The following is a 24,127-nucleotide window of genomic DNA, read 5'->3' as shown; positions in this document are numbered from 1 at the left end:
CGTCACCGGGAGCCCCGCTTTCTGGTGTCACCGGCGGCGGGAGGGAGCAGCCTGGGCCGAGTCCTCCCGCCCGCCTGGGGGCGCTGTCGCAGCCGGGAGCGGGCGGAAGTGACGTACGGGCGGAAGTGACGCGAAGGCGGAAGGGACGCGGCGAGTGGCGGCGGCGGGATGAACGCGCCGCCGGCCTTCGAGTCCTTCCTCCTCTTCGAGGGCGAGAAGAAGTGAGCGGCGGCGGGGGGCGGCCCTTGGTCGGACGCAGACCCTTGGTCCGGTCGCGGGAGCCTGCGGGGGAGGCCCGGGGGAGCCCTGGGCCCCCCCGGGCCTCCCCCGCCAGGCTCCCCGCGACCTCCCGGGCTGTATCGAGCGGCGGGAGCCGCTGCCTGAGGGGGCTGCGATAACGGCCTGTCTGTGTCCGCTCAGGGTCGCCATCAACAAGGACACGAAGGTGCCCAATGCCTGTCTGTTCACCATCAACAAGGAGGACCACACTCTGGGGAACATCATCAAGTCGTGAGCTAAGGCGTGGGGGGGGAGGAAATCTGGGAGGGAGGGAGGTTGAGGCTTTTTATTTTCTCCTCAGAAAGCTTAGTGACGTTGTGATAGATGTCACATCTGGCCAAAGCAACTCTGCCTTTCAAAAGTGAGGGAATAACCTCCCCGAACACACGCCTAATGCCCTATTTGAAAGCACGTTGGGGAAGCCCATCAGAAACCTGGCTTTTTAATGATTTTTTTTTTAAATATAAAAAGCTGCGTGGTTGTTCAGCGCTGCTTTTCTGTTGCAGGCAGTTACTGAAAGACCCCCAGGTGTTATTTGCAGGGTACAAGGTTCCACACCCATTGGAACACAAAATTATCATCCGTGTCCAAACCACCCCTGATTACAGCCCCCAGGAAGCTTTCACCAACGCCATCACGGATTTGATCAGTGAGCTCTCCCTCCTGGAAGAGAGGTTCAGAGTAAGTGTTGGTTTTTTTTTTTTCTTTTAAAGTATTTGAGCTTCTTGCAATTAAAAGTGAAACGAAGAGAGGGGTAGTGTATCCTGGAGCTGCTCTTTTAGGTGAATAAATTAATCAGAGCCACGCAGCTTCGCATTACTCGCGTGCTCTCGAGGGTTATGTGCATGCCCAGGGTTCAGTGGGTGCTCTGCAATTCCCTAGGTGGCTGGCTTTGGTTTTCTCAGAGTCTTATTCTATTCTTCCAAGTGTTTTTCTGTTTGCATGGTTTTTTTTACTTCTGCCAAAACTCCAGGACAATATTTCCAACGGCTTCTCATTGCTTCTGCTTGACTGTATGATTGTATTTAGACCCTGATTTTTGAGACTTAATCTGTCCAAAAGGTTATTCAGACAAAACCAGGGGGGCCATGAACAGGGTATTGTCTGTGTAGTGTTCTCTGATGTGCTGGTAAAAGGTAACAGTGCACCAATCTGTTAAATATGTTTTAATGTAAGTATTGTTTTCCTGGATGGTGTAGAGATTTCCGCTGAGCGTTTGTGGTGGTTCTTGTGTTTCACAGAAGACTTGTTACAAACGTTTAAACTAACTTCCTCTGGCTGTATGTATTTTTGTTTGTGTTTTACAGGTTGCTATTAAAGACAAACAAGAAGGAGTGGAGTAAAATCACCCCCTTTAGAGTGGACTGTACTTCTGAGGCAGAATGATGTATCTGTTAGTTGAATGTTATATTTAAACCTCCATTCATGGCAAATATTTCCCCTGTTGTCCCACTTATGTTTAGTTAATTCTTGCCAGCAGTAGCGATATGCTGAGGGGTGGTTTTTTTATACCAGACTTGCCAAGGAGTTAAATATCTTGATTTGATGGATAAGTCATTAAAATGATCTCTACTGTTCTAACTGGAGCCTTAATGCAAATATTTGTACTGGGCTGTTGGTCAGTTTATTGTGAGTGTACTTCCAGAATGAGAAGCTGCTGAGTGACAGCGGTAGACGAACTCTCTGCTTTTCCTTTTCAAAAAGTCTAGGCACTGCCAACTGTACCAGTATTTTGTTTTATTAAGTGTCATTTCTATAAAACAAATGCACAAATTGTGAAAACTTACAGTAAAAGAAACCAGATGTTTACAATGACTTGGTGAGTTTTACAAACTCTTACCTTTTTTTTCCTAGATCAGCTATTATGTGCAAGAGAAAACTTAATGGTTACATGGGTAACGGTCACTAATACTGCACTATTTCAAAGCATGGGAATGAAACTGTTACAAGGGACTATGACTTCTTCCAAATTGCTGTTATGTTCACACTAGTTAGAACGACAAGGTAAGTAAAAGCAGGGTCAGATACCACATTGTTTATTAGGACTTCAGTCAGCTGCTCCTTGTTTGCTTGAAGCTCTGGCCACTTGAGAATCTATGAGGAGAACAGAGATTGGGTAGGAAAGGAACAGTGGTATTGTCTCTGAAAGTGGAAGGTTATTAATTACAGCAAGGCCTGGTTTGATGACTGGGTTTCTGTGGAAGCTGCTTCCCTTCCCACCTGGGGAAGCTGAACAGGAAGGTTCTTCCCACTGCGGGGGGAGGTGGTGCAGCTCTGGCCCTCCTCCTAGAGGGGAGAGCAGGGTTTGACCAGAGGCTTGATCAGAAAGGAGGATGTGAAAGCAGCTGAACTGAGTGTTGATTTGGGCACTACGCTTGCAAAAACTTCACAGAACGTGAGGTTGTGTCATACCTATGTATAATGATAGCTCCAGACCACGCTCTGCAGTGAGCCTTTGAATGTGTACACCTTCACCACCCCAGGGAGCAGAGTCCAAAGAGGACTATCTCTGGAGGCCAGGGAAATACCAAGCAGAAAAAGGGGGGCATGAGCATATGGAAACAGTGAGCCCTTTACTGCGTGCAGTTCTGCCAGGGCACAGCTGCTCTGCCTTCCCTGGGCCTGTCAGGGAAATGGTGCCTGGATGCGTGTGGTGTTGGGGTCTCCAGTTTAACCACTTAATTTTTTACCGAGGGCCCTCCTGCTAGGAAAAGTTGCCGAGCTGCAGAACGCAGGAGCAAACAGACCTGCTTTACAGCTCCTAATTCCTGTCACAGTTGTGTTTGTGTGAGATTTGAAAGATGGCCTTGGTCACACTCTGGCGAGGATTGCTTTTAACTGCTTCTGAGTGTTAGGTACAGGAAACACGAGGCATGTTCTGGTGTAAATCTGCTCAGGAGCCTCAACACAGCTGCACCGGGGTGGAAGAGAGGCCTGGCTCAGCCCCAGAGGGTAAAGGAGACCCACCTGCGAGGGAGGGATCCTCTTGTCTGAGCGTTTTCCCTTTGCAGAGCTCCATGCTGTGGTGTAGCTTGAGAGGTTGTACATCCACACACTTCCCTTCTCATCACCACAGAACACGTACTCTTTTGCTGTAAGACCAAAAGAAGGAGGTGGAAAACCAGTGTGGAACTGGGCATCTCCTCCTCTATAGACCAGAGCTCAAGACAGTGCTGTAGGATCTCGGGGGAGGATGTCACACTCCAGCAAAATTCTATTTCCAGCACAAATATATTAATCTACCTTTCTCTGAAAAAAGTAAATTCATTTAAAGATAAATCAGCTGACTTACTCTAGTACAGAAAAGCTAGTGATAGATGTTTTGGTATTCTGACTTTTTGGTTTTGGAAAGTGGCAATCACATCAGGTTTGTCTATTCCTTGTCAGTCTTAAAAGCCAGCTGCCCTGTGTGTGGAATTCCTACCCCTTACTTCAGAGGCACTGAGCACCAAAATGGCTCCAGAAAAGCTGCAGGGCCAAGCCACCAGCTCCGTGTGCTTTGCAGACCTGTACAAGGAAGACCATATGTTGGCCCTGTACAGTTGGTGTAAGGCTGTAAGCCTGAGCTGTTCCCTGACTGTATGGGAGATGGTATAGCTGTAATTATTTATTATTTTTACTATATACAGGTGGTGCTGTGCTGGAGCTGCAGTGCAGTGAGGCGAGGGCTCTTGTTGCTTGCAGAAGGGAGGCCAGACACGCTCTCTGAGGTGGGCTGAAATCCAGGCCCCTGCCTCAAGCTACAGGCTCCTCTGAGGGGTGAAAGGGGAGGCACCCACAACCCTTCCAAGCAAGTCTTGCACTGTACAACCTCGCTGCTTGCCCTGCGGAAGGGTGCTGCCTACCTGGGCAGGTGCTGAGCGTCAGGTAGGACAGGTCTGTCGTGGACCACTCCAGCTCAGCGAGAATAACTGCGCCTACTGTTCGCTGGCATCCCTTCCCCTTTGTGTCAAAAGACCGACTCCAGCTCCACAAGTATATGCATCCCAGTTTAGAGCTCTTGGAAACTAGGGAAGAAAGACAGGAGAGGCTGTCAGTGGCTAAGAAGTAAAATGCCTCAAGACAAAGGCTGGCCTCAGGTGGTCCATCCAGAAGGTGGATTTTAACATGGGGTACCTGATACCAGCAGCAACTGTTTCTACTTCCTTTACCTTATTTCAGGATAACTAAGGGCTGCAGAGGGATTTTTCAGTCCCATGCTTATGTCCCTGAACTGTAGAACAAGCATAAGCTATTCAGAAAGACCCAGCCCATGCTTTAAGCACTCTCCCAGATGTAGGAACCCCCAACTCCCCTGCAAAAAAGTGCTGCTGCCACCAGCCTGTGAGCAGAAAGGAGCTCTCTCCCCTTCCCCTTCAGTACTGCTCTCAGAGGTAGGTCTACCTAGTTTCCAGCCCTGCTCAGACACGGGTTTGCACCTCTAGCCACATTTTAGGGAAAGATAAGTGACTCTGGGAGACAACTCCATTCTGTGTAGCTCCCAAAAATCTAAAGAGGTAGTCACACCCCATTGAGTCCCTCTGCTCATCATGCTGGCTGCAGCCTGCCGCATGCTGAGATGCCTGACTTCCTGGATTGAGCTGTTGTGTTTATACTCACCGACAACATCATTATTCAGAAAAGCCACACCATCAACCCTGTGAGATGTTGTCATGCCTCCATCTTCATCAGGGAACTGGAATAGTACTTCAAAAGGCCTAGAGGAAGGATGAAACGAGTCAAGTCCTGAATGGGCAGCAGTGGAAGGGCACTTGGGTACAGAACCCAGAAGGAAATTCATGTGTTAGTGCATCTCTTGCTAAACTCAGATGAACTGCTGCTTGAACTTATGCTTTTGGGCACCCGTGTTTATTAATACAGCAGAAGCCCATTTGCTTAAGAGACTGCTGGTTTACTTCATCTCTTTATCTAGGCATCAGGATTAGTATGTCAGCAGGGCATGACTTCACTCGCTTCTTTCTTGTAATTTTTTTCTGTGCTCCCCGAGAGTGCCAGTTTCCTGGGTAACCTCACGTACCAGAAGCAGGGTAGGCCTTGCTGTGAGACTCGAACTCGATCCAATAATTTATACTCTATTGCACTATTTCAAGGTGATACGCCCTTAAGTTCTAGGGTATTGTATTACACTCATGTCAGCCTTCCTTCAAAGCAGCCTGCAACACTTGTAGACTGGAGCATCCATACAAGCTCAGGGCTGCTAGCTTTGATCACTCCTTTAGCACCACACTAGTATTTTTTCTTGCCACTATGAGGAGTACATTTTAAGTTTGGTAGGACATGCTGCTTTTCTTGCTCAGACCTCCTTGGTTAGCAATAAAGCCCTTCCTAGGACTACCTCTTCTTGTTATGGAAAACAAATGGATGTTCCCAGCTTTTGGTTCTCACCTGCTTTTTTGTTCCTTATCCAGTTTTATGTTCCAGGCAAAGCAGCCGCTTTCACAGCCAGCCAGCAGGTACTGATCTGGGCAGGTGGGGACCAGGGCAATCCGTAAGGGAATAGAGAGAGCTTCCAGCAGCAGCAGCTGGCTACAAGGGAAAAAAGAGAGTAAGCAGTTAAGTGGTGCTGTGACGTGAAGCTATAGGCTCCTGGACTGGCCACGTCTGGTTTTTGAACCTTTACCTTGCTTTGAAATTGTAGTCACAGTCTGGAATCCCAATATCCCAGAGTGCAATTCGCTTGTCATAGGATGCAGCTGTGGGACACAGAAGAGAAGCAGGTAGTGACACCGCTGCTCATCTGGCTCTTCTCGTGCTAGCTGGCAATTCTACCTGTGTCACAGGCTGTAACACTCTAAGCCTGTGGCATCAGAGAGCTCATTAAAGCACAGCAGCAATCACCGAGGCTCCTGGCTCAACACCACTTCACAGACATTGTCAAACATGCAGTAATTTGCATTCTTATCCTGTGCTCTAAGAGGAGCAGATAAAAGACAGTTTGTTTCCTGGTGTCCATTACTAAGTTGTGGCTTCACAAGGTCATTAGTTAGTGTCCCTTTGGACTCCTGTTTCTGGTCATGGGTTCTAGTGGAATCGAAAATATAAGCTCCAACCTCTACTCTCAGGCAGATGCCACTTTATTCCACATATCCACCTCTTACTGTCTTCACATCCACAGCAGCTCCCCTTGGAAAAGTCAGGCACTGGCATAAAGTGTGAAAGATACTTAGTATCTTTGTCACCAAGCTGACATACTGATAGCAGAAACAATCCTAATAGATTACTCGGACTAATCTGGATCCTAATCAGGTGGCACCCCTCAAACTCAAGAGTAAACAGGTTAGTGTCCAGTCCCCAGACAGGCATGCAGAGACTCTCACTTTATTACTATAAATTTTTCTATGCAATATGAGCCTTGCCGTCCACGCTACTATATGGATGTGCTATCAACCTCCTTATCCCTCTAGGCTTCTGCCTTTTGCACTCTTGAGCTGCTTCTTGGAAGGTATCCACTACAGATATCCATGCTTTAGGAAAATTCCACTTTTAATGGTTCAGGTAGCACTCTAATCACTCCAGGATGTGGGTAATTGGAGGCAAGAGAAACAATGCGCTGTGGGGTGCAGGTGTGGTCTGACTGGCTGTGTAACAGGGTACTTTACAGGCCTGACAATGCAGCTGCAATTTGTAATATGATGGTTCATTTCCTACCAGTCCCCAGGCTCTGTGGGCCCTACTGTGGCAAAGCTCTCTTCTACAGTGGGACCCGAATAAAGATTTCTGAGGAGGCACAGAACTCAAAAAAAGTTCATTTATTCAAAAGCACTTAAGTGCATAGTTTTGGTCAGTGGAAAAAATGAAATCCAGCAGCCCATAATACGCTGCACTGCCCCTGTTGCCATGCTTGGCGAGAGCCTGGCCAGCTCAGCGCGGGCTCAGCGCTCACTGTCTGGCCCCAGCAGGCTGCTCTGGCTACCATTCTTCTTACTCATCCCTGCAGAACGGATCCACTACCGGGCTTGTTTGTGGCTAATGGGTGTGTGACAGCCACCCTGAGAACTACCAAGAGAGAAACAGGAGCCGCTGCACCTAGCTAAAGAGTCGGGCTCTGGCTGAAACAATTCGTACCTTCTGTAGATTACTGCCATGTGAGACTAACAGTGCTCTCTCCCTAACGTCTGTCCGTGGTTTCTGTATGTGCGTGTGGTCCCTACCTGCACCTGCCTGCACTGGTGACTGTTCCTCTTGTTAAGGAAGCCCAGCCTTTTCCACGTTAAAGCTAAAGTGATTCTGAACCAGAGACTTACTAAAGAGGTGAGTTTCTCGAGTTGGGCTGAAGCAGACAGTAGCAATGGGCTTTTTATGAGCTTTTATCTCTCCGTAGCAGAAGTCTGCCGCCACATGAATCAGTTTGACGATCCCTCTCCTCCCAGCAGCTGCTAAGATATTATGACATTTCTTCCGACTGTCACCGATCACCATTGTGAGGGTTGTCCATGCAACACTGAAAAACTCCTAGGACAGAAAGAAACCAAGAATCCAGTGTGAAAGAGAACAGCCAGCAGGACGGCTGTTTGCTCAGAGATAAGACAACTATCACAAGAGCTATCCAGGTGAAACGACACGACTATCTGAGGGCAGAGCATCGAATCTCAAAACAACCCTCAGAAGAACACAAACTGTCAAAACAGGATGTTTATTCCTCTAGGCCGTCAAGCAGTCTTAGCAGCCTGGATACACATACATATGCCTGTGTGAGAAGAGGCAGACTAATCTTTTAAACTCATCAAACCAGGCTAAAAGGATAAGCAAGAAATGTTTACTATCTACATTCTTTTAAGACCTGTCCATGCTAATGCTTGAAACCCTTTCAGAACTCTTTGTAATATATATTATGCATACATGTATGTCATTATAACGGGTTATGGTATATCCATTCAATGCTTACTCTCCCAACTGCAACCTACCTCTGTAGCCACCTTATACTTTTTCAGCACCGTCCCCGTCTCACAATCAATCAGACAGACAGATTCCCCTCCACATGTTGCCACAGTTCTGGAGGAGCTCACAATGGGATCTGAAAGATGAAAAGAATAGGTGAAAAGTTCCCAGGTTCACGGATAATGCGTGAAGACTGCAGCTTATCACTGCCTGGTGCTCTCCCAGTCTCCTGTTTTCAAAGTCAAAGAAGTATGTAAACAAGTCTCTTCCTGACAACGGAGACTACAGCTTGAAGGAGCAGGGGTCTAACGCATGGAGTCCGCTGGGATTCCAGAGCCAGGTGGTTCTGGGAATCCTGCAAACCTCTTTAAGAGCTCACCTTTCCTGGCTCCACAGTCTAGCAATGGCTCGAAGACACAGGACCAGAGCTGCGTTTTAAAATCCTCGCGGCTGTTGCCTTTACTGTGACACTGAAGAAAATGCAATGGCTCTGCACTGACATCCTCCTACAATAAACCATCCACATTTAGAAAATTCATTCCCCTGACAGCGGTTTGCCTGTGATTGCCTTGACAGAACCCTCTACTGAACACAGCAATCTGAATTAAACTGAAGTAATTTTCAGCCCTTCTGTGCTACAGAGAACAGGAGAGACTGACGTGTCACCAGTGCTCAAGACTCCTAAACCAGCAGGCCCCAGCAGTGAACCCCATTTCCTGCTGCAGAGAAATGTGAAAAACCCTTTAGATCCCCACTGGTCTGAGCTGAGGGGGAAACACCTTTCCCCATGCAGCCATCAGTTTGACCTGAGAGCAAGTCATGCCAGTCCCATTTCTAAGAACAGACTTTCAGTGCACCACCTCAGAGCGCTGGTCCATCCATCCCCTGCAGGGGATTCACTTCTCCAGGGGGGGGCCTTCCCTGATGCCTCTGAGAGATTTAAAACAACAACAAAAAAAACACAAAAACAAAAACCGTAACTCACAATATATCTGGCCAATTATGAGCTCTAAGCTGTGTAGAGCTCTGATGAAATCTGAATGCGGCTCCTCCCACTAAACCAAGAGGCCAAAAGCCAGTCCCAGGGGGGCTGATGAACATACCTTGCCCTTGGAGTTCTTCACTGGGGTCAAGCTAACAACTCCATTCTCCTGTTCTTGGCTTTTCTGTTCCCCTGTCAGCTGGCTGGATCTTCTGTTGCTTTGCCCCTTGGGACACTGCTCTCCATTCTTATCTGTCCCTTCAGCTTCCTCCTGAGGGGTTGCCTCTTTGGCTGGCTGGTTCGATGTTCTTGGTTCACCCTGCACACGACTGGACTTTCTGGGATTAACTACAGCCTCCTCCTCGGTGTTTGCCTTGGACTTGGACCTCTTGTTTCCAGAGCCTGGTTTTGAATTATTTCTTTTCCTCTTGCCGGGCGTTACTGTGACCTATAAAGCATACTGTCAGTTTCTGCCAAAGGTTTCTAGCTTCCCTGAGATGTGCAGATCATTTGTAAATCAGAGAGATTAATTATTCAAATGCAAATACCATCCCACGGTTACAGACTGGGTTCCAAGAATCAGACAGCCCAGAGCTGCAGAGTTCCTAGAGGCAGAAGCTAATGAAAATCACACAGCCAGCCTCATTTTCATCTCCCTTTCCTTGTCCCAGTTACTTGTGATTTACATACAATGTGGAAAAACAGATCTGGCCCATGGACCAAGGGGGTTCAGTCTGCAGCCATTTCAAAGAAAGCAAGTGCCATCACGGTCTGGCCATGCATCAGCCCAGTTCTCTCATTAAAACCATCCCTTCCTCAAAGGAGAGGCGGAGTCAGTAGGACAATACTCGTGAAATCTTTTGGGTCCCCTATGAGAATGGAAGCTCTCTCCTCTTTGAGAACAACTCAGCCTTCACATTGCTGGGAAAGCTTCAATCTGGCCATAAAGAACAAGCCTCAGCTGTTGAATACAGGCTGGAGCCTGAGACTGCCCCTACAGGGACCAAGAGGGTCATAAATGTAAACTGACAAGTGCTACTGAATTCTAAGAAATAAAAAGGACATTGTTAGCGTAACTGGAAAAATCACCTACCTGGTCCACATCCTCTGCAGCTTCCCTGGGGCTTTCTGTACTTTCTGCCTCACTCTCATCCATCTTCTCCTCTGGTTCAGGATCTGTATTTAACTCCAGACCAAGCGAGTACGCCAGAAACTCTTCCGCAATCATTTTCACCTTAGAAGCAAATATGTGGATATGTTAAAAAAAAAAAAAGACAAGAAGCAACAGCAGGCGAACTCTGATGTGTAATGACAAGAGCTGCTTTGCTGAGTTTTTACTATCTGCTTCCACTGCTCTAGGTGAATTTCACAAATGATGGAGGAGCCCTCAGCTGACAGCTTGGCAGGCCAAGTCCTCTGCTGACATTACACAACCCAAGAACTTCACTCTGTCATGGGTACACATTTGCAAAAACAACAGCACAGCAATGAAACAAGATAAAGGAGAGATGGAAGCCTCAATTGTATGTATGTACATACAATTAAAACATATGTTACAAACTAAATGCTATCTTTCCCCACTGGGAGTAACTGTCATTATCTTTTCTCCTTTCATACAGCTTCCATCAAGACTAAAGGTTGCCATTAGAGTTATTCGCAAATAATTAAGCACTAAGGATACTGTAGTCTTGTTAATTAGTATGAGTATCATTATTGCTTATGAATTAAAAAAACAATGTTTAAAGGCAGTCATGCAACTTGGTGCACATTTAGTCCTGGTGCTTCTGTAACTGCTTAACAAAGCAGTGAAGAAAACCAGAGAAAGTGATACCACCTGCCTGCAAGAGCCCCGATACCCTGAACGCAAATCTATAGGGCATTTTAATCAGACCCGTTCAGAATCAGGCTGCAGAGTCCCTGCCTGAAGAGCTGAAGGGTAAGTGAAACGTAACCTACCCGCCAGCGGGTGAATTCACTGAGTGAGCTGGGTCCATACACTACATTGGTTTGTACTGACTTCAGGAACTTTTTCTTGATGGACTTCACTTGCTCAGCTGTGTACTTCTCAGGAAGTTGGTCACGGAAGAATTTTTCCCAGTGAGCGGTAACCTAGGCAGAAAGACTGGGTTTATTCAACAGAATACTACAGAAAACCAGAGCAGAAAAGCACAAGAGTACTTGTGAAAACACTTAAGAAGTTGCCAACCCTGAGGCTCTGCTAGCTACATGACGGCACTGCTTCCATTTATTTTATCAGTGTTCAAACCATGACTTCAGCTCACAAGAAACCCAGTTCCTCTGAACCAAGCTTAAGTGAGTGTGGCTAAGCAGATATCAAAGCAATGCCTGATTTCATGCCTCTGGATCCATAGCAAATGGTCTTAAGGAGTCTTAAACTGTGCCCTACTAACACGGAGTACCTGACAAGTAACTAATTTATTATAACAGGCATGTATTATAACACGGATGTTTGAGTTTTCTTGTAGTCCCAGTGCATGTGTTAGCAGGACTGGTGCACATACCATCCCCATTTATAGATACCTTGGCTCCAAAAGGCTTCTGAACTACGGGCACAGTCACGCAGATGCTCACCTATCAGCACAGTTTCGCATCTGAGAGTTTCTGGTGGGTAGTAACACATCCAGAAGCGTTTGGACCCAACAGACATTGGACATTTAGACACAGCAGTAAGGACTGGGCAGCCAGGTACAAAGCAATACCATCAGGGAAAGGGATCTGGGCCACAGATACGAGCACAAAGTGAACACCACGGGGGGGAGTATTTGGTGTCTCGTTAAGCAGCCAACCATGCCCAGTAGCCTGGAGGATAAGAGGCTGAGCAGCCCTCACCAAGACCCTCTGAGGTACAAGGTGCTACACAGATAACACCACAACAAGCCATACCAGTCTTCAGTATTTGATCTCTCCACCACTGCTACACAGAAGGAATCGACAAGATAACTATCTAGAATACAAATAGTAAGAGCAGTACTGTGCAAAAAACCCCCTTTTTCATAACAGAACAATAATTGTGCTCAAGATCACAACGTGCTTTGTGGGGAGAATCTGTCAGCAACTAAACTGTGTACGTAAATGAGTGAAAATACAGTTCCAAACATGCCCAACTGAAGAAGAAAGAACAAATCCTTGTTCCTGGTGTATGCTGGAAAAAGCAAGATTATCCCCAGCTTGGTTTTGTGCTCCCCACTCCTGCAGCCAGGACAGTAATGTAAATTAGATGGGGAGGTGTATGCAGCTGTTATGTCAGCACCAAGCTTCTCCCGTTTTTGAATGATGATCAGAGTGACCTGAAAAACTAGAGGGTCAGACACAGATCTTGCTGACCCTGCTCCTGTAATTTAACGTGAAGGCAGAAGTTGGCTACACAGAACAGGTAGAGCAAATGCAAGCAGTGACCAGAGAAAGCAGCAGTAAGACATTTACTGGGTGGACCATACTGTGGGCTGTGCTCAGATCACACCAGAATTATTGTTAACCATTTGATGCTTGTTTGTAACTCGGTCATTAAACCGAGCACAGTATTTAGTTACTTCTGAGGTGTTCAGAGATTAAGAAAATATTACATGTCTTACCTTGCTGGTCAGCTTACGACTATTGACACGCCTCACATGATTAGCCAGTTTGGTTATATCCTTGCCATTCAGTAGCCGAAGATTTTGCAAAAGAAACATTACTTTATAGTCATCATTGAGCTAGAAAGAGAAGACATCAGAGTTACAAAAACTGTACACATGGTACTTGGTTTAGCTTTAGTCCTTTATTAAAATACAGCCAAGGATAAGAATAATATATTTAGTCAGGGAAGGCCATTTCGTAAAATCTTCTCAGCATTTCCGACTTGAATATCACCCTTAGGTGTAAATTAACATTCTGCTACGAGTTGGGTTCTTAAAACTGTAGACAAAAGACCTGCCTCACACTTATGCAGTACTAACATCCAACACAAGGTGGTGGCGGTGTAACCAAGGCTCGTCTGCTCGGGCCTGAGTCTAACGCTGGGTATGCTGTCCACATCCTTGAACTCAGAGTGAGCATCTAACACAGAGGAGGCCTACCCTGCCTACAGTAAACGTATACGAAGCAGGGATTCTTTGGGTCAGGTGCGTTTTAGGCCAGACCAGTTTCCCAAACAACCATACATATACTTCTGCCAGCATGCAACAGCAAATTGGGGATGGCGATGGTGGCTGATGCCAGTTTAAAGCACAAGTAAAATTACAGTTTCGGATGTTTACACTGTACAGTCAGCAGCCTCTTGGGAAAAGTCAGAAAACCTAAACTAGACTAATCACCAAGTTTAACCCCTCATCAGAGGACCAAGTCTGCTCTTCCAGAACACAAGCGGCACGAAAAGTAACATATAAGGACATTTCTACACAGTCATGACTGTATTTTACACAAGTATGAGTGTAAGATATCCTGTCTGATAAACTACCTAAGATGGGACTCTGACCCATCAGAAGTTCAAGATAACCAGATTTTAGTATCTGAGTGGTTTTGAGCAAGCCACTCTGCAGACTGGGAAGCAGTGGCACGAACTGCTGAAGAGGCACAAAAGACTGGCTGCTTTCTCAGATGCCCTAACACTTGCTGCCTAAGAACAATATATAAGAACTAGGCATAACTGCTGTTTGTTTCCCCCTCTATTTAATGTTTCGCTTGTAAGGATGGGAGGTAACTCACTGTCAAGTACACATTGTTCTCGTATGTCAGCTCCTCAAGCAGAGGGAACTGTTTCAGAGCAGTTACATCTTCCAGTTTGTTGTTGTTGCAGTTTAGGACACGCAGATCCGGCAGGGTTAGACTGTTGGGAAATTTGTCCAGTAAATTATCAGAGAGATCTAATTTCTGCAGATGCCTCAGTCGGGAAAACAAACGTGGGTCTAAGTCTCCAGTCTTCAATTGCAGCTTGGACAGGCTGAAAACAAAAGAGAACATGAGCCACCTGCAGTTCATTGGAAACACAAGCGCTGACTTTCACAGGATACAAGGTCCCACCTGGTGGCACCTCTCAGTCTAGCACAACTCACTGGGTAAATCTGACCAAACCTGCTTTTTCTTGTCTGCAGCATTCCGGGCTGCAAGCACACATACATGGAAAAGATGCTGTGTCTGAGCTAACAGACACCATCGGAGACTTAAGTCTACCAAAGCATTTGCAGTACAATTAACCTGCAATCCAGATAAACCTCCTATGGGTAACAGCTGGCTGTGAGCTGTGAATCACTGGAAAAGTTCTTGTTTGCAGAAAAAATTACACCTCTAAGAATTTTGGTATTTTATTCCTTTGCAATGTAAATTCAACAAAACAAGTTGTGGCAATAGAGACACTTATTCACTAGACCATCAGTCTACCCTGTCCACAGAATGCACCAGATTTATTATTTCACTCATTTTTTAGAAATCACCATCTCACAACTGGTGTCAGCAACGTAAGCCTACGGTGATTCCAAAAGGCTAGTCCTGTCCTCCCCCTCACTTCATGCTGACGCTTGCACTCAGACAACGATGTGGCAAATTGGATCAGTTTGTTGATTCGGCTCAAAACTTTTATTCTCTGCATTAGAAGTTAAGTTCAGGCCAAGTGCAGAGTAGGTCCTCAAATCGTTTGGCTGTTTTCAAAGAACTAATTTCACAAAAAAGTGATTTTTCCATTTCTTTTACAGTGCATTTTGCTGCAAATACTTCCAGTGGCAAATATGGAAATCTACCTAACAAAACCCCAAGGCTGCCACCAAAACAGAAGCATTCTGTCCTGAAAGAGGAAGTGGTACAATATTTGTGAGGGGAGAAAAAATACTTCTCCTCTGTAAGAAAGTGAAAACTGCATATTATAAGAAGGGTCATTTAGAATTGATTAGATCATTTAGCTGAGCTCCAAAGGGAGCTTTCTAGTCCTGCCAGACATCTCTTGAGGACACAAGCCTGAGTTCCTTTAACAAACAGAATCTCCATCTCTAATGATTAGTAGGCCTTGTAAATATAAATATAAATGAAGTGTGAATAAATGAGGTAAATAAAACCAGGAAGCAAGACCACTTCTCCTTCACTTGTTATCTCAGAAGCCTAACCAGCCAGTCCAAGCATATAAGAAAGGTTGAGCAGAATTCAGCTGGCTGCAAAGCTGAGTGTGACTACTGTGTCATTTTGGGGAGAAACTCAACAGACTGTTCCCCAAACGGACTTTCTGAAATATAACCCTTCAAAATTATGGTAGGAAGCTGCATGGAAAAAGACTCTCCAGAAATTCACTAATTCAAACACCTCAACATCACTGTTACCCAGATGACTGCAGCCTATATTCTTCAGATAAACTTCTGAGTTTCTCTCTAAAAACAATTATTTTAGCACAAGACAAACTAAAAGAAGTAAATTTCAAGAGTACATATGAAACCCAAAACTCTTACATCAGCAACAAAAACAACAAATGCGCCAGCCAGAAATTGGCTAGCTGAGTCACTTGGATTGACCAGTTCTGGAATAGCAAAATTCCACTGTATTAAACATTTGGAAAGACACATATTTTTGGTGACCTTTGTTAAGGATCTGAGCAACAAAACTGTTTTTAGTGGTTTCTAAGCGTGTCAGAGTTTATTCTCCCTTTCTGAAATGTTTGAGGTACTAACATAACTGGATTTAAAGGAGATGGAAAGTGATGGAGGGAGAGGAAAATGGAAGGGAAATAATGCCAAAAATATTTTTAAAACCCTCTAAAATCCAGGTCAGAAGAGATTTTCTTATTCACATTAAGCGATTGCTAGCAAAGACAGAAGTGTTTCAGAGTAGGGAGTATATCTTAGGGTTTAGAAATCAGAATCTGGCCTTAAGCAGTTCTACAAAAAGAAGGTGGCAGCATATATACAACATAAATGGCGAAAAGAGGTGGCAACTGCTGATAACCTATCCAGTGAATGCAGTTCCACTAGTGCTCACTGATCCTGCATCAAGAATGCTATCTCCTGTTCTGTGCTTTGTAACTGTCTCTTTTTTCAGTAAATGACAAATAAAAAGAAAAAAAAAGAAAAAGAAAAGAAAGACCAAAAAAAGGATCGCCCAGGCTGAATTCAGCTGGAATTTTCCATGGGCCTGTCTGCACTTACTTCAGTGTCTCAATCTTCCGGAGCCTCGTAGATCTTGGAACTGCTCTTTCCAAAAGGAGTTCTGTAGTAATTTTTGACATTTTTAATCTCCACCCCTCTGCTGGAATCACTAATCAGTCAGCTGTAGGATCTCTTCTTGTAACCTTCCTGGTAAAACAAACAGGAATAATAGGAAGTCCTTTCAACTGACTCCAAAAGCGGAAAAAAAAAAGTTATGAGGTTAGCTACTGATTTTGCCACTGTGTTTGAAGTCGCCTTTCTCACACGGTTGAAATTAAGAGACTGTTATTATGCTGGGCACACACTCCCAACACACTGACCCAACCCACCTCCAGAACAGCAGCGATACCTCCCTTGGCTATTAAAGCGACAGACTTGCTGTAGATGGAAGCTGTCCACGGGGTGATAGCACTCGGGACTAGGACAGTCTCGCCATTACCTGTTTGTACCTCTCCTGAGCAACAGGGCTGTGCTCCAAGAACTCCGACATGCTTTCAAATAAACAGCAACAGTAAGAATAAATACACCTGTTGTGAATGTCTTCCTCCCAAGGAAATGACACAGTGCGCTCACTGGCCTGGCCAGATGGATAGACTCTTGGCTGACGACTTCTAAATTCCCTAAAATTTTGGAAAACTGAATTAATTACCAGAAATGTAAATACTCACCAGTCAATATCATTTCCTCACCAAGAAAACAAAAATCGGCAACATTCTGTATGTTATTGGTAATTAACAGATGTTTTCACGCATCGTTGTGGATAGGATAGTCCACGCACACACACACACACTGATATTTAGAATAATAACAGCAATAGGGCCAAAGCAGCCTCATGAAATTACTGGTTCATGGCTTACCGCTCTTTCTGACACAGATTCCAAGAGAGGGAAATAAAAGAGAAAAGAGCTCCAAGGCCAGGCTCACTACTGTCCTTTTGTGTTAGTCTCACCACTGCCTAAACGCCACTCCAGTAAATCGTGAGGAACATGCAAAGCACTAAGCTGTTCTGAGGCTTGACTTTAGCACCATAACACGCCTACAGCACTGAGCAATGGGGCATTCCTTTGTTAACACCTGTATGTAAGAACAATCCTTCGTGTATGGAATATTTTATACCAGCATAAAGAACACTAAGCCTGAAAAGCAGTTCAAACAGCTGATGTTCAGGATTTGATCCTTCAAGAGACAGAGCTGTCACTGAAAGCCAAACCACAGGATCGGGTCCTTACCTGCTGAACCTAATAAGCCTCCCTGAGTTCTAGTATCTGTAACAAAAATTTGACACCAGTGACTGTGGATGTTCCCATCACCCTCTTTTTGACCACACCGACACCTCAGACACAGCTGTGTCACCCGTGACCTCACGGGAGCTGCAGGGGAGACCACGACATAACACGGGCCCACCACCACGACATCACAAGCGACACTGCAGAAGGCACATTCAATTATCCGGGGGCCTGATGAACCCCGTAATCCAGCCGAACCGGGAACTGCCACCAGAAGCTGCCACCAACCCTCCTCCTGCTCCACAGCTTGACCAACCTTTTGGGCTTGGCAGTCCTACAGCAGGGTATCGATTCAGGCCTGACTAGCGCAGCAGAGATTAAAACGAGTTTAGTTTTAACTATCCTGCACCGACTGGACCACTGCTTCAGCTAAACCAAGGGGAGCCCGGCACCACCAGCACTGCCCACTGCGTGATGCCTGCTGCACTACGGCTGCCATGCTAGGGATGACAACGACGACGATGCCAGCCTGTCAGTCCATCCAGGGTCGGCCTCCCGGGTGCAAGGCGGCCCCGGCGGCCCCTCAGACGGCGGCAGCCCGGGGGCCGTGCCCGGGCCGCGGGGCACCGGCTGCTGGGCGCAGGCCGCGGCACCGACCGCGGGCAGGGCCGGCGGCCCTGTCTTCGCGCCGAGGCGGCCAGGTGCGGCTCTGGGCCGCAGTCGCCGCCTCACGCTGCCCCCGCGCGGCGCCGCTGCCCGGAGGCCGCGGTGAGGGCCGGCGCCAACCGCGGCCTGAGGCGCCCCCGCGGGGTGTGAGCTGGGTGGCGGGACTACAACTCCCAGCAGCCCCCGCGGCGCAGCCGGACCCCGCTCCGCTGCTCGGCGCCGCGGGGGCTGCTGGGAGAGCAAGTCCCGCACCCCCCCCCCCCCCCCTCCCCGCCCCCGCTCTCTCGGCCGCGCGGCCTGCGCCGAGCCCGCCCGCCCCACCGCCGCTCGGCCCCGGGTCCCTCCCCCGCTCCCCTCACCTGGAAGCGCGCCGGGCCGCGGCGGCGGGAGGGGAGGAGGAAGAGGAGCCGGGGAGGACGGGAGAGAGGAGGGGGAAGGGAAGGCCGTATCCTCAGCGCCGCCGGCTCGGATGGAGGCGGCGGGCGGCGGCGACGGCCCGGGCTGCGGCTGCAAGGGGATCCGCTCTTGCCTGCTCTGCGAGGGGCCCGCGCAGGCCGCTCCGCCCCCGCAGGTACCGGGGAGGGGGCGGCGGGGCGGGGCCGGCGGCGGGGCGGGGCCGGTGAGAGGAGTTGGGGCGGGGGGGGGGGGGGCGACTGCCATGTTCCCCTCAGGGCGGGCCTGGCGGGGGCAGGGGAGGAGCGGTGGCTCAGGCCCAGGGGACAGCCCCCCCCGCCGGCTGTGGCTCCCCCGGGGGCTCTGCGGGGCCCATCGAACTGCTGGGCCCCGAGCAGGAGCCCAGGCTGGGGACAAAGCAGGGCCCCCCCCGGGGTGTTTGTGGAAAGATCCCACGTGGCTTCACCTCAGTTACAGATGCCCACAGCAACCTCAAAAGCCAAGACAGACCTTACCTGAGTTTCATACATTAAGAAATGACAGGTTCACTACAGCTTAGTCTTTTGGCCTTGGCGATTTTTATCAACTTTCTTCATTCAATATTTATTGATACGACAAACTATATCTCTACAGCCCGCCAGAGGAGTACCGACCATTAATCTCCTTATACGTTTGGCACTGAGGATCATCTGTTCTTCCCCGTCTTCGCAGGATAAAGACATTACAAGGGAAGAAAAGCGGCTTCAAGCAAGCAGCACAGTAATGCTGCAGCCGTAAAAAAAGCAGGGAAGAGTTGTTCCCCAAAAGCAGCTGTAAAGTTTCTCATGTCTACAAGAATACTGTACAGGCAGTTTCCATGCTGCAACATCAAGGTTGCAGGGGTAAATCATGGAAGTACCTTATTGTGATGAGCTTCTCCCCACTGCTTTTTTTCTTCTCCATTGTTATTTCCACAGGGAGAAGATAATTTCACTTACTGTCCAGCAACAGGCCTAGCTAAAGGAAATGAGCACTCGGAATTTGCTGGCTGGGCATTTCCATTTCCAGGGGTGTTTCTGATGGAGGAGTTCATTAGCAAAGATGAAGAATCTGAGATAGTTGAACTGATGGATCAAGATGACTGGAAACCATCACAGTCTGGCCGAAAGAAACAGGTTTGACTTTAGAAGCACATTTGTTCTTAGATCCCTCTGGAAAAGGAAAGCTGTTTTCAGTTAAAACACAGAACACATGCAATTTTCATGGAATGTTTTCCTTTGGAAGCTTTTCCTGAAATCAATTGCAAGAATTACTTGTAATTAAAGTCAACTTCTTGCAAAAGTATATGGTAGTTGTAACAAATCATACTTGATGGTGCATGTTCAGGCATTAAAGTTCACAGAGTCTCCAGGCGAAAGAAGTGGGTGTTTTGGTTTTACTTTACAGGTGAGAAATCTAATTCCAGCGAGATTCATGTAGCTTCACTGAGGCCTTTTGCAACCTGGTGACCAGGTCACTTGAAGAGATGAGAACTCAACAGTCTTGATTGTGAGCCCTGTAGGGATCACAGCCTCTCCGAAAAGACTTGTCTTAGATTTTTCCTTAACACCTGCTTTTTCCCCCCCTCTTCTTTTCCAACAGGACTATGGACCCAAAGTGAACTTCAAGAAACAAAGGCTGAAAGCTGGCAGTTTTACCGGTTTGCCAAGTTTTAGTAAAAAGATTGTGGCACAAATGAAGGCCTGCTCTGTACTAGGCAGTTTCTTACCTGTTGAACAATGTAATCTGGACTACATGCCAGAAAGAGGTTCTGCCATCGACCCACATTTTGATGACTGGTGGCTTTGGGGAGAGCGTCTGGTTAGTCTGAACTTGCTCTCAAAAACCGTGCTATCCATGTCTTGTGATTCAGAGGACAGTATCCAATTATTTTCCACTTGCAGTAAAGAAAATGGGGAATTACGTCCCTCTGGATCGCTCACAGACACGTCAGCATGCAAAAATTCAGGTGAAGAGGGAAGCAACTGCATTTTATCCCCAAGGCTTGTTCCAAGTAAAGAGGTGGCTGTTGCCATTCGGTTACCCCGAAGGTCTCTGGTGGTGCTGTACGGTGACGCACGGTACAAGTGGAAACACGCGATTTACCGCAAGCACATAGAGCATCGCCGAATCTGTGTCACGTTCAGGGAGCTGTCTGCGGAGTTCAGCGCTGGTGGGAGGCATGAGGAACAGGGGAAAGAACTGCTAGAAATAGCCCTTTCATTTCAAGGAAGACCAGTGTGATCAGCAAGAAGCAGCTGGAATTGCATTTTGTTAGGAAATTTGAAAAAGAAGGTACAGAATTTGTACGACTGTTTATTTCTGAAGTGCGCGTAAGGAACCGGGTGTGTACAGAGATAAGCCAATCAAATGGAAATTTAAGAAACAGAAATGAGAGTGCAAGGAAGGGGTCTGCTGCTTGTTTCTTCGAAGACTCTCCTGGGCAATGGGAGCTTTTAGGCAAAAGTCAGAAATGAGCTGTTGTGTTCATTGTAACAAAATGCAAAAAGCAAATAACCAGTTTTTAAGTACTTAAATGAAACCAAGAAAGAAATTTAGAATCATTAAACTGAACTGAGTATCAAACTGCCCTTGGCACAAATTCAGCCCAAGCCCTGCAGTAGATTTTGACCTTTCCTGGCCCATACTCGATTCTGTCATGCTGCTGTTAGCGTTGCACTGTGCCGTAGGGACACGACTATCTTCTCACCCACTTCAGATAGGTCCTTTAGAGATCAGCTCTCCAGGGAAGGAGGGTAAGCAAGCGTCGCTCCACAGATAGTACAACACACTGAGAACTAATTAAAGTAATTATCCTTTGCTGAAGATTCATGCTCTAACAGTGAGGATTAATCATAAATACCACGTGTGACCTATATCTTCTGGGACCAAGGAGCAGAATTTGCAGAGGGCCGATGCCGACTCTTCTGCAGAGACAGCTTGGACAGAGTTCAGACCAAAGACTTGCACAGACTGTGTTATTTTCTGATCATTTGCCATCTGTGAACCCCGCTGTCAACTCTCAGTAGCAAGAGTCTGATTTTGGGAATAAGCCGGGCAACAGACTGCAACACTGGTGGCTATCATTTTTTTTCTTGGCACCTCCAGCAGTCAGGTTTGAATCATGCCTCATACCTAAGACTCAAGTAGTCATTTGTAGCAGAAGCTGATCTGCGGCCATCTGTCTGCTCCGTACAAACTTCTGTGCTCTTGAAAATGAAGTTGTGCTGAGGAAGAAGTGTGATCTTTTAATAAACACAGATGTGTCATCAAAACCATTCAGCACAGTCACAGCTACAGCAATAAAACAACACTTTGCAATGCTGCCTGGTTTTGGTCGGTAAAGAAAGAGGGGACGCATATTACGTGGGATCTCGGCGTCCCTGCGCAGGTGTATCCTGCCCTAGCAGTACTTCCTCGGCACACTGCACAGGTTTTACTGTATAGTAATGCACTCGTGCCATAGACACTGCCCCCCATTTCAGGCACTGCCAGGGAGGGAGCTTTTCCCCCAAGAAAACAGTTACTAGAAATGAGTGAAACAGTTTCAGTTTAGCCCAGTATTTAAACAGCTGTGGACATTGTCAATGATGATGATTCCAAGAGGGATCCATGAGCAGGGCTCCTGGGGGCAGTCTTAAATCCCAAACCTCCACCCAGGCTGGCGAGCGGCACCTACGAGCTCCAGCAGTGGCTTTGGCAGACACCACATGCTCTCTCTGACGGAAACCCGTCACGACAAACACAGCCAGCCAACACGCAGCAGGCAGGCCGCGCTTGCTCCACAGCCAGCTTTATCCCTGGAAGTTTCTCACAGGCTACCAGCCCACTCCCAAAAGCAGGTCCTTGTGCTCTCAAAACAGTGGTTCCTAACCTTTTTCCAGCGGAGTGGTGTGACCAGCATCATGCCGCTGGTGTCGGCGGGGCTCAGCAGCTGTGGTGAGCGTGACGTCCCCAGGCCAGCCCCTGGAGCTGCCGCCGGAGCAGAGGACCTTCAGCGGGGCAGGAGGACACGGCTGGCAGCGTGCTGGAGCTCAGCACAAAGCCACGCTACGGGAGGAAACCCAGGGAGCTTTCACAGAGAAAGCGTTGAGCCCATACCCTCATCACCCTTCCAGCACTGAGCCTCTCCAGCAATCTGCTCGTTGCTCAGCAAAGTGCGGCAGTCAAATATTTCCATTAATGTTTGGCCCTTATTTTCACTGCTCCCTTTTAGATTTATATTGTGCTTTCAGCCTGTTAAAATACTTTCTGTGTGCGTACCTGCTGTTTCATTCTCTCAGCAGTGAAAGCAGATGATGGCTTCTGATGAATCAGTGCCACAATAACAAGATACACAATATTAGTTCATTTTGTGCTCTGCATTTGTTAGCTGAATTTTTCTGCCTTGACTGAACTATATGAAAAGCTGCTGTTCTTGCCAGAAAAGTTCAGCTCTTCCTAGTTGGTACCTTAAATCTGAAAAAATGCAAATAATTAAATACTGAGCCAAAACCTGAGGGCTTTGTCTAGATGTTTTTGAAGTCCAAAACTTAATGTAGTCACTACGCAGTCATTGCTGTGTCTGTCTTTTGACATTTTTCACCTGTTAAGCAGTCTCTTGGGCACCATCTTAGATCAAAATGCAATTACATACCCATCCATTCTGTATTACTTTCTAAAACTTTATGTACATTCTCTCCTAAAAAGCCAGAACTGCAGTGCTGCAGAACATTAACAATTGGTTTGGCCTGCCAAGTATCATAACAATCTGAGAAAAGTATAAAGAGGTTTTAGTCTTAATTAATTAGCTCTTAAGAGTAATTTTAGTCACTGTGCTAGTATTATTAATGTAAGACAAACTTTAACAGTCTTCATGTTATAGGAATTCCTATCACAGCTGTTTATCTCCTTAGCCAAGATTAGCACTTGTAAAACACATGCCCTCGTTAAAAGGAAGTGCATCTAATTGTTATCTACTTGTGTATTTTACAAGAAGGAGGATAATACCTGACCAAGCTTTTTTAAAAAAAGGCAAAACCCCAGTTAACCCAGAGAGGATGCTGGAGGACTTGAGATGCCTTTCAAAAAAAAAAAAATCAGTCTGAAATCAGCAAGAAGCATAAAACTGAGCAAGTTTATCCAGTTTCTCTCACACAGCTGGACAATAACTGAGATACATACATTGTTCTATATTAAATATTGCTCATGCAGAGAGAAAACAAGAATAGGCAAAGCTAAAGTACAGAGGTGGTTTTTTTACTCCTAGTGCTCACGGTTGTTACCACCCTGGGCAGAAGGCAGCTCCCAGTCGTACACACAGGTATTGATGGGATCACTTTCCAACTTCAGCCAGTCAGTAATTACTGAACCCACCTTGTTTTAAATGGTTACAGAGGAGACAGCCTGTGACAAGTTAATGGCAAAGTAACGGTGCTGGCACAGCTGTTCCGCGATCTGAATTTGAGGTTGCGGCTTGGGGGGGCGGTTATTGAGGAAGTTGTCTTAAAAGTAGGCACAGCCAGATAATGAAGCTACAGCAGCAGGGAAACTCAAAGGACTTTTGTTTGTTTGTTTTAAGGCAG

General features: G+C 46.9%; 3 protein-coding genes and 1 long non-coding RNA gene across 12 annotated transcripts; 3 read left to right on the top strand and 1 right to left on the bottom strand.

Moving 5' to 3' along the window:
• Positions 1 to 77: 77 nt before the first annotated feature.
• LOC141952545 (DNA-directed RNA polymerase II subunit RPB11-a) lies at positions 78 to 2,094 on the top strand. Of its 2 annotated transcripts, XM_074890129.1 has the most exons (5): positions 78 to 221; positions 421 to 510; positions 581 to 640; positions 786 to 960; positions 1,587 to 2,094. In XM_074890129.1, exons 1-5 carry the CDS (start codon positions 169 to 171, stop codon positions 1,620 to 1,622), a joined length of 414 nt encoding a protein of 137 aa, XP_074746230.1. In that variant the 5' UTR covers positions 78 to 168; the 3' UTR covers positions 1,623 to 2,094. The 2 variants fall into 2 exon arrangements, with proteins under 2 accessions (XP_074746230.1, XP_074746231.1); XM_074890130.1 differs by lacking the exon at positions 581 to 640 and having other exon boundaries at positions 79 to 221.
• On the bottom strand, positions 2,002 to 18,726 carry LRWD1 (leucine rich repeats and WD repeat domain containing 1). Of its 8 annotated transcripts, XM_074890122.1 has the most exons (17): positions 18,512 to 18,726; positions 16,788 to 16,880; positions 16,261 to 16,407; positions 13,844 to 14,078; positions 12,733 to 12,852; positions 11,096 to 11,248; positions 10,233 to 10,373; positions 9,261 to 9,587; positions 8,537 to 8,663; positions 8,184 to 8,293; positions 7,524 to 7,731; positions 5,900 to 5,972; positions 5,665 to 5,805; positions 4,879 to 4,976; positions 4,125 to 4,286; positions 3,247 to 3,371; positions 2,002 to 2,373 (listed from the first exon to the last, which is right to left on the bottom strand). In XM_074890122.1, exons 3-17 carry the CDS (start codon positions 16,338 to 16,340, stop codon positions 2,233 to 2,235), a joined length of 2,241 nt encoding a protein of 746 aa, XP_074746223.1. In that variant the 5' UTR covers positions 16,341 to 16,407; positions 16,788 to 16,880; positions 18,512 to 18,726; the 3' UTR covers positions 2,002 to 2,232. The 8 variants fall into 8 exon arrangements, with proteins under 8 accessions (XP_074746223.1, XP_074746219.1, XP_074746224.1 ...); XM_074890118.1 differs by having other exon boundaries at positions 16,261 to 16,880; XM_074890123.1 differs by lacking the exon at positions 16,788 to 16,880.
• On the top strand, positions 5,981 to 10,718 carry LOC141952546 (uncharacterized). The gene is made up of 2 exons (XR_012631644.1): positions 5,981 to 7,530; positions 10,499 to 10,718. It is a non-coding gene; the product is annotated as an uncharacterized LOC141952546 (long non-coding RNA).
• On the top strand, positions 18,595 to 23,062 carry ALKBH4 (alkB homolog 4, lysine demethylase). Its single transcript, XM_074890124.1, has 3 exons — positions 18,595 to 18,723; positions 19,502 to 19,699; positions 20,166 to 23,062. The coding sequence occupies exons 1-3, from the start codon at positions 18,622 to 18,624 to the stop codon at positions 20,805 to 20,807; spliced, it is 942 nt and encodes a 313-aa protein (XP_074746225.1). The 5' UTR covers positions 18,595 to 18,621; the 3' UTR covers positions 20,808 to 23,062.
• Positions 23,063 to 24,127: the final 1,065 nt, after the last annotated feature.

This window comes from Strix uralensis, chromosome 20 (assembly GCF_047716275.1).
Source record: "Strix uralensis isolate ZFMK-TIS-50842 chromosome 20, bStrUra1, whole genome shotgun sequence".
NCBI lineage: Eukaryota > Metazoa > Chordata > Aves > Strigiformes > Strigidae > Strix > Strix uralensis.
Note: the sequence above shows the minus strand (reverse complement) of the source record. Positions and strands in the feature narration are given on the sequence as shown.

Bases quoted from the DNA above. Each gene is read 5' to 3' on its own strand.
- LOC141952545 (XM_074890129.1), top strand. From the start codon at position 169: ATGAACGCGCCGCCGGCCTTCGAGTCCTTCCTCCTCTTCGAGGGCGAG. The intron at 511-580 runs GTGAGCTAAGGC...TTTTCTCCTCAG, and splicing joins CTGGGGAACATCATCAAGTC to AAAGCTTAGTGACGTTGTGA. The intron at 961-1,586 runs GTAAGTGTTGGT...TGTGTTTTACAG, and splicing joins TCCTGGAAGAGAGGTTCAGA to GTTGCTATTAAAGACAAACA.
- LRWD1 (XM_074890118.1), bottom strand. From the start codon at position 16,340: ATGTCAAAAATTACTACAGAACTCCTTTTGGAAAGAGCAGTTCCAAGA. The intron at 10,374-11,095 runs GTAGGTTACGTT...TTTGCTTCTAAG, and splicing joins GTGAATTCACCCGCTGGCGG to GTGAAAATGATTGCGGAAGA. The intron at 8,294-8,536 runs GTGAGCTCTTAA...TTCATCTTTCAG, and splicing joins AGACTGTGGAGCCAGGAAAG to ATCCCATTGTGAGCTCCTCC.
- ALKBH4 (XM_074890124.1), top strand. From the start codon at position 18,622: ATGGAGGCGGCGGGCGGCGGCGACGGCCCGGGCTGCGGCTGCAAGGGG. The intron at 18,724-19,501 runs GTACCGGGGAGG...TTATTTCCACAG, and splicing joins AGGCCGCTCCGCCCCCGCAG to GGAGAAGATAATTTCACTTA. The intron at 19,700-20,165 runs GTTTGACTTTAG...CTTTTCCAACAG, and splicing joins AGTCTGGCCGAAAGAAACAG to GACTATGGACCCAAAGTGAA.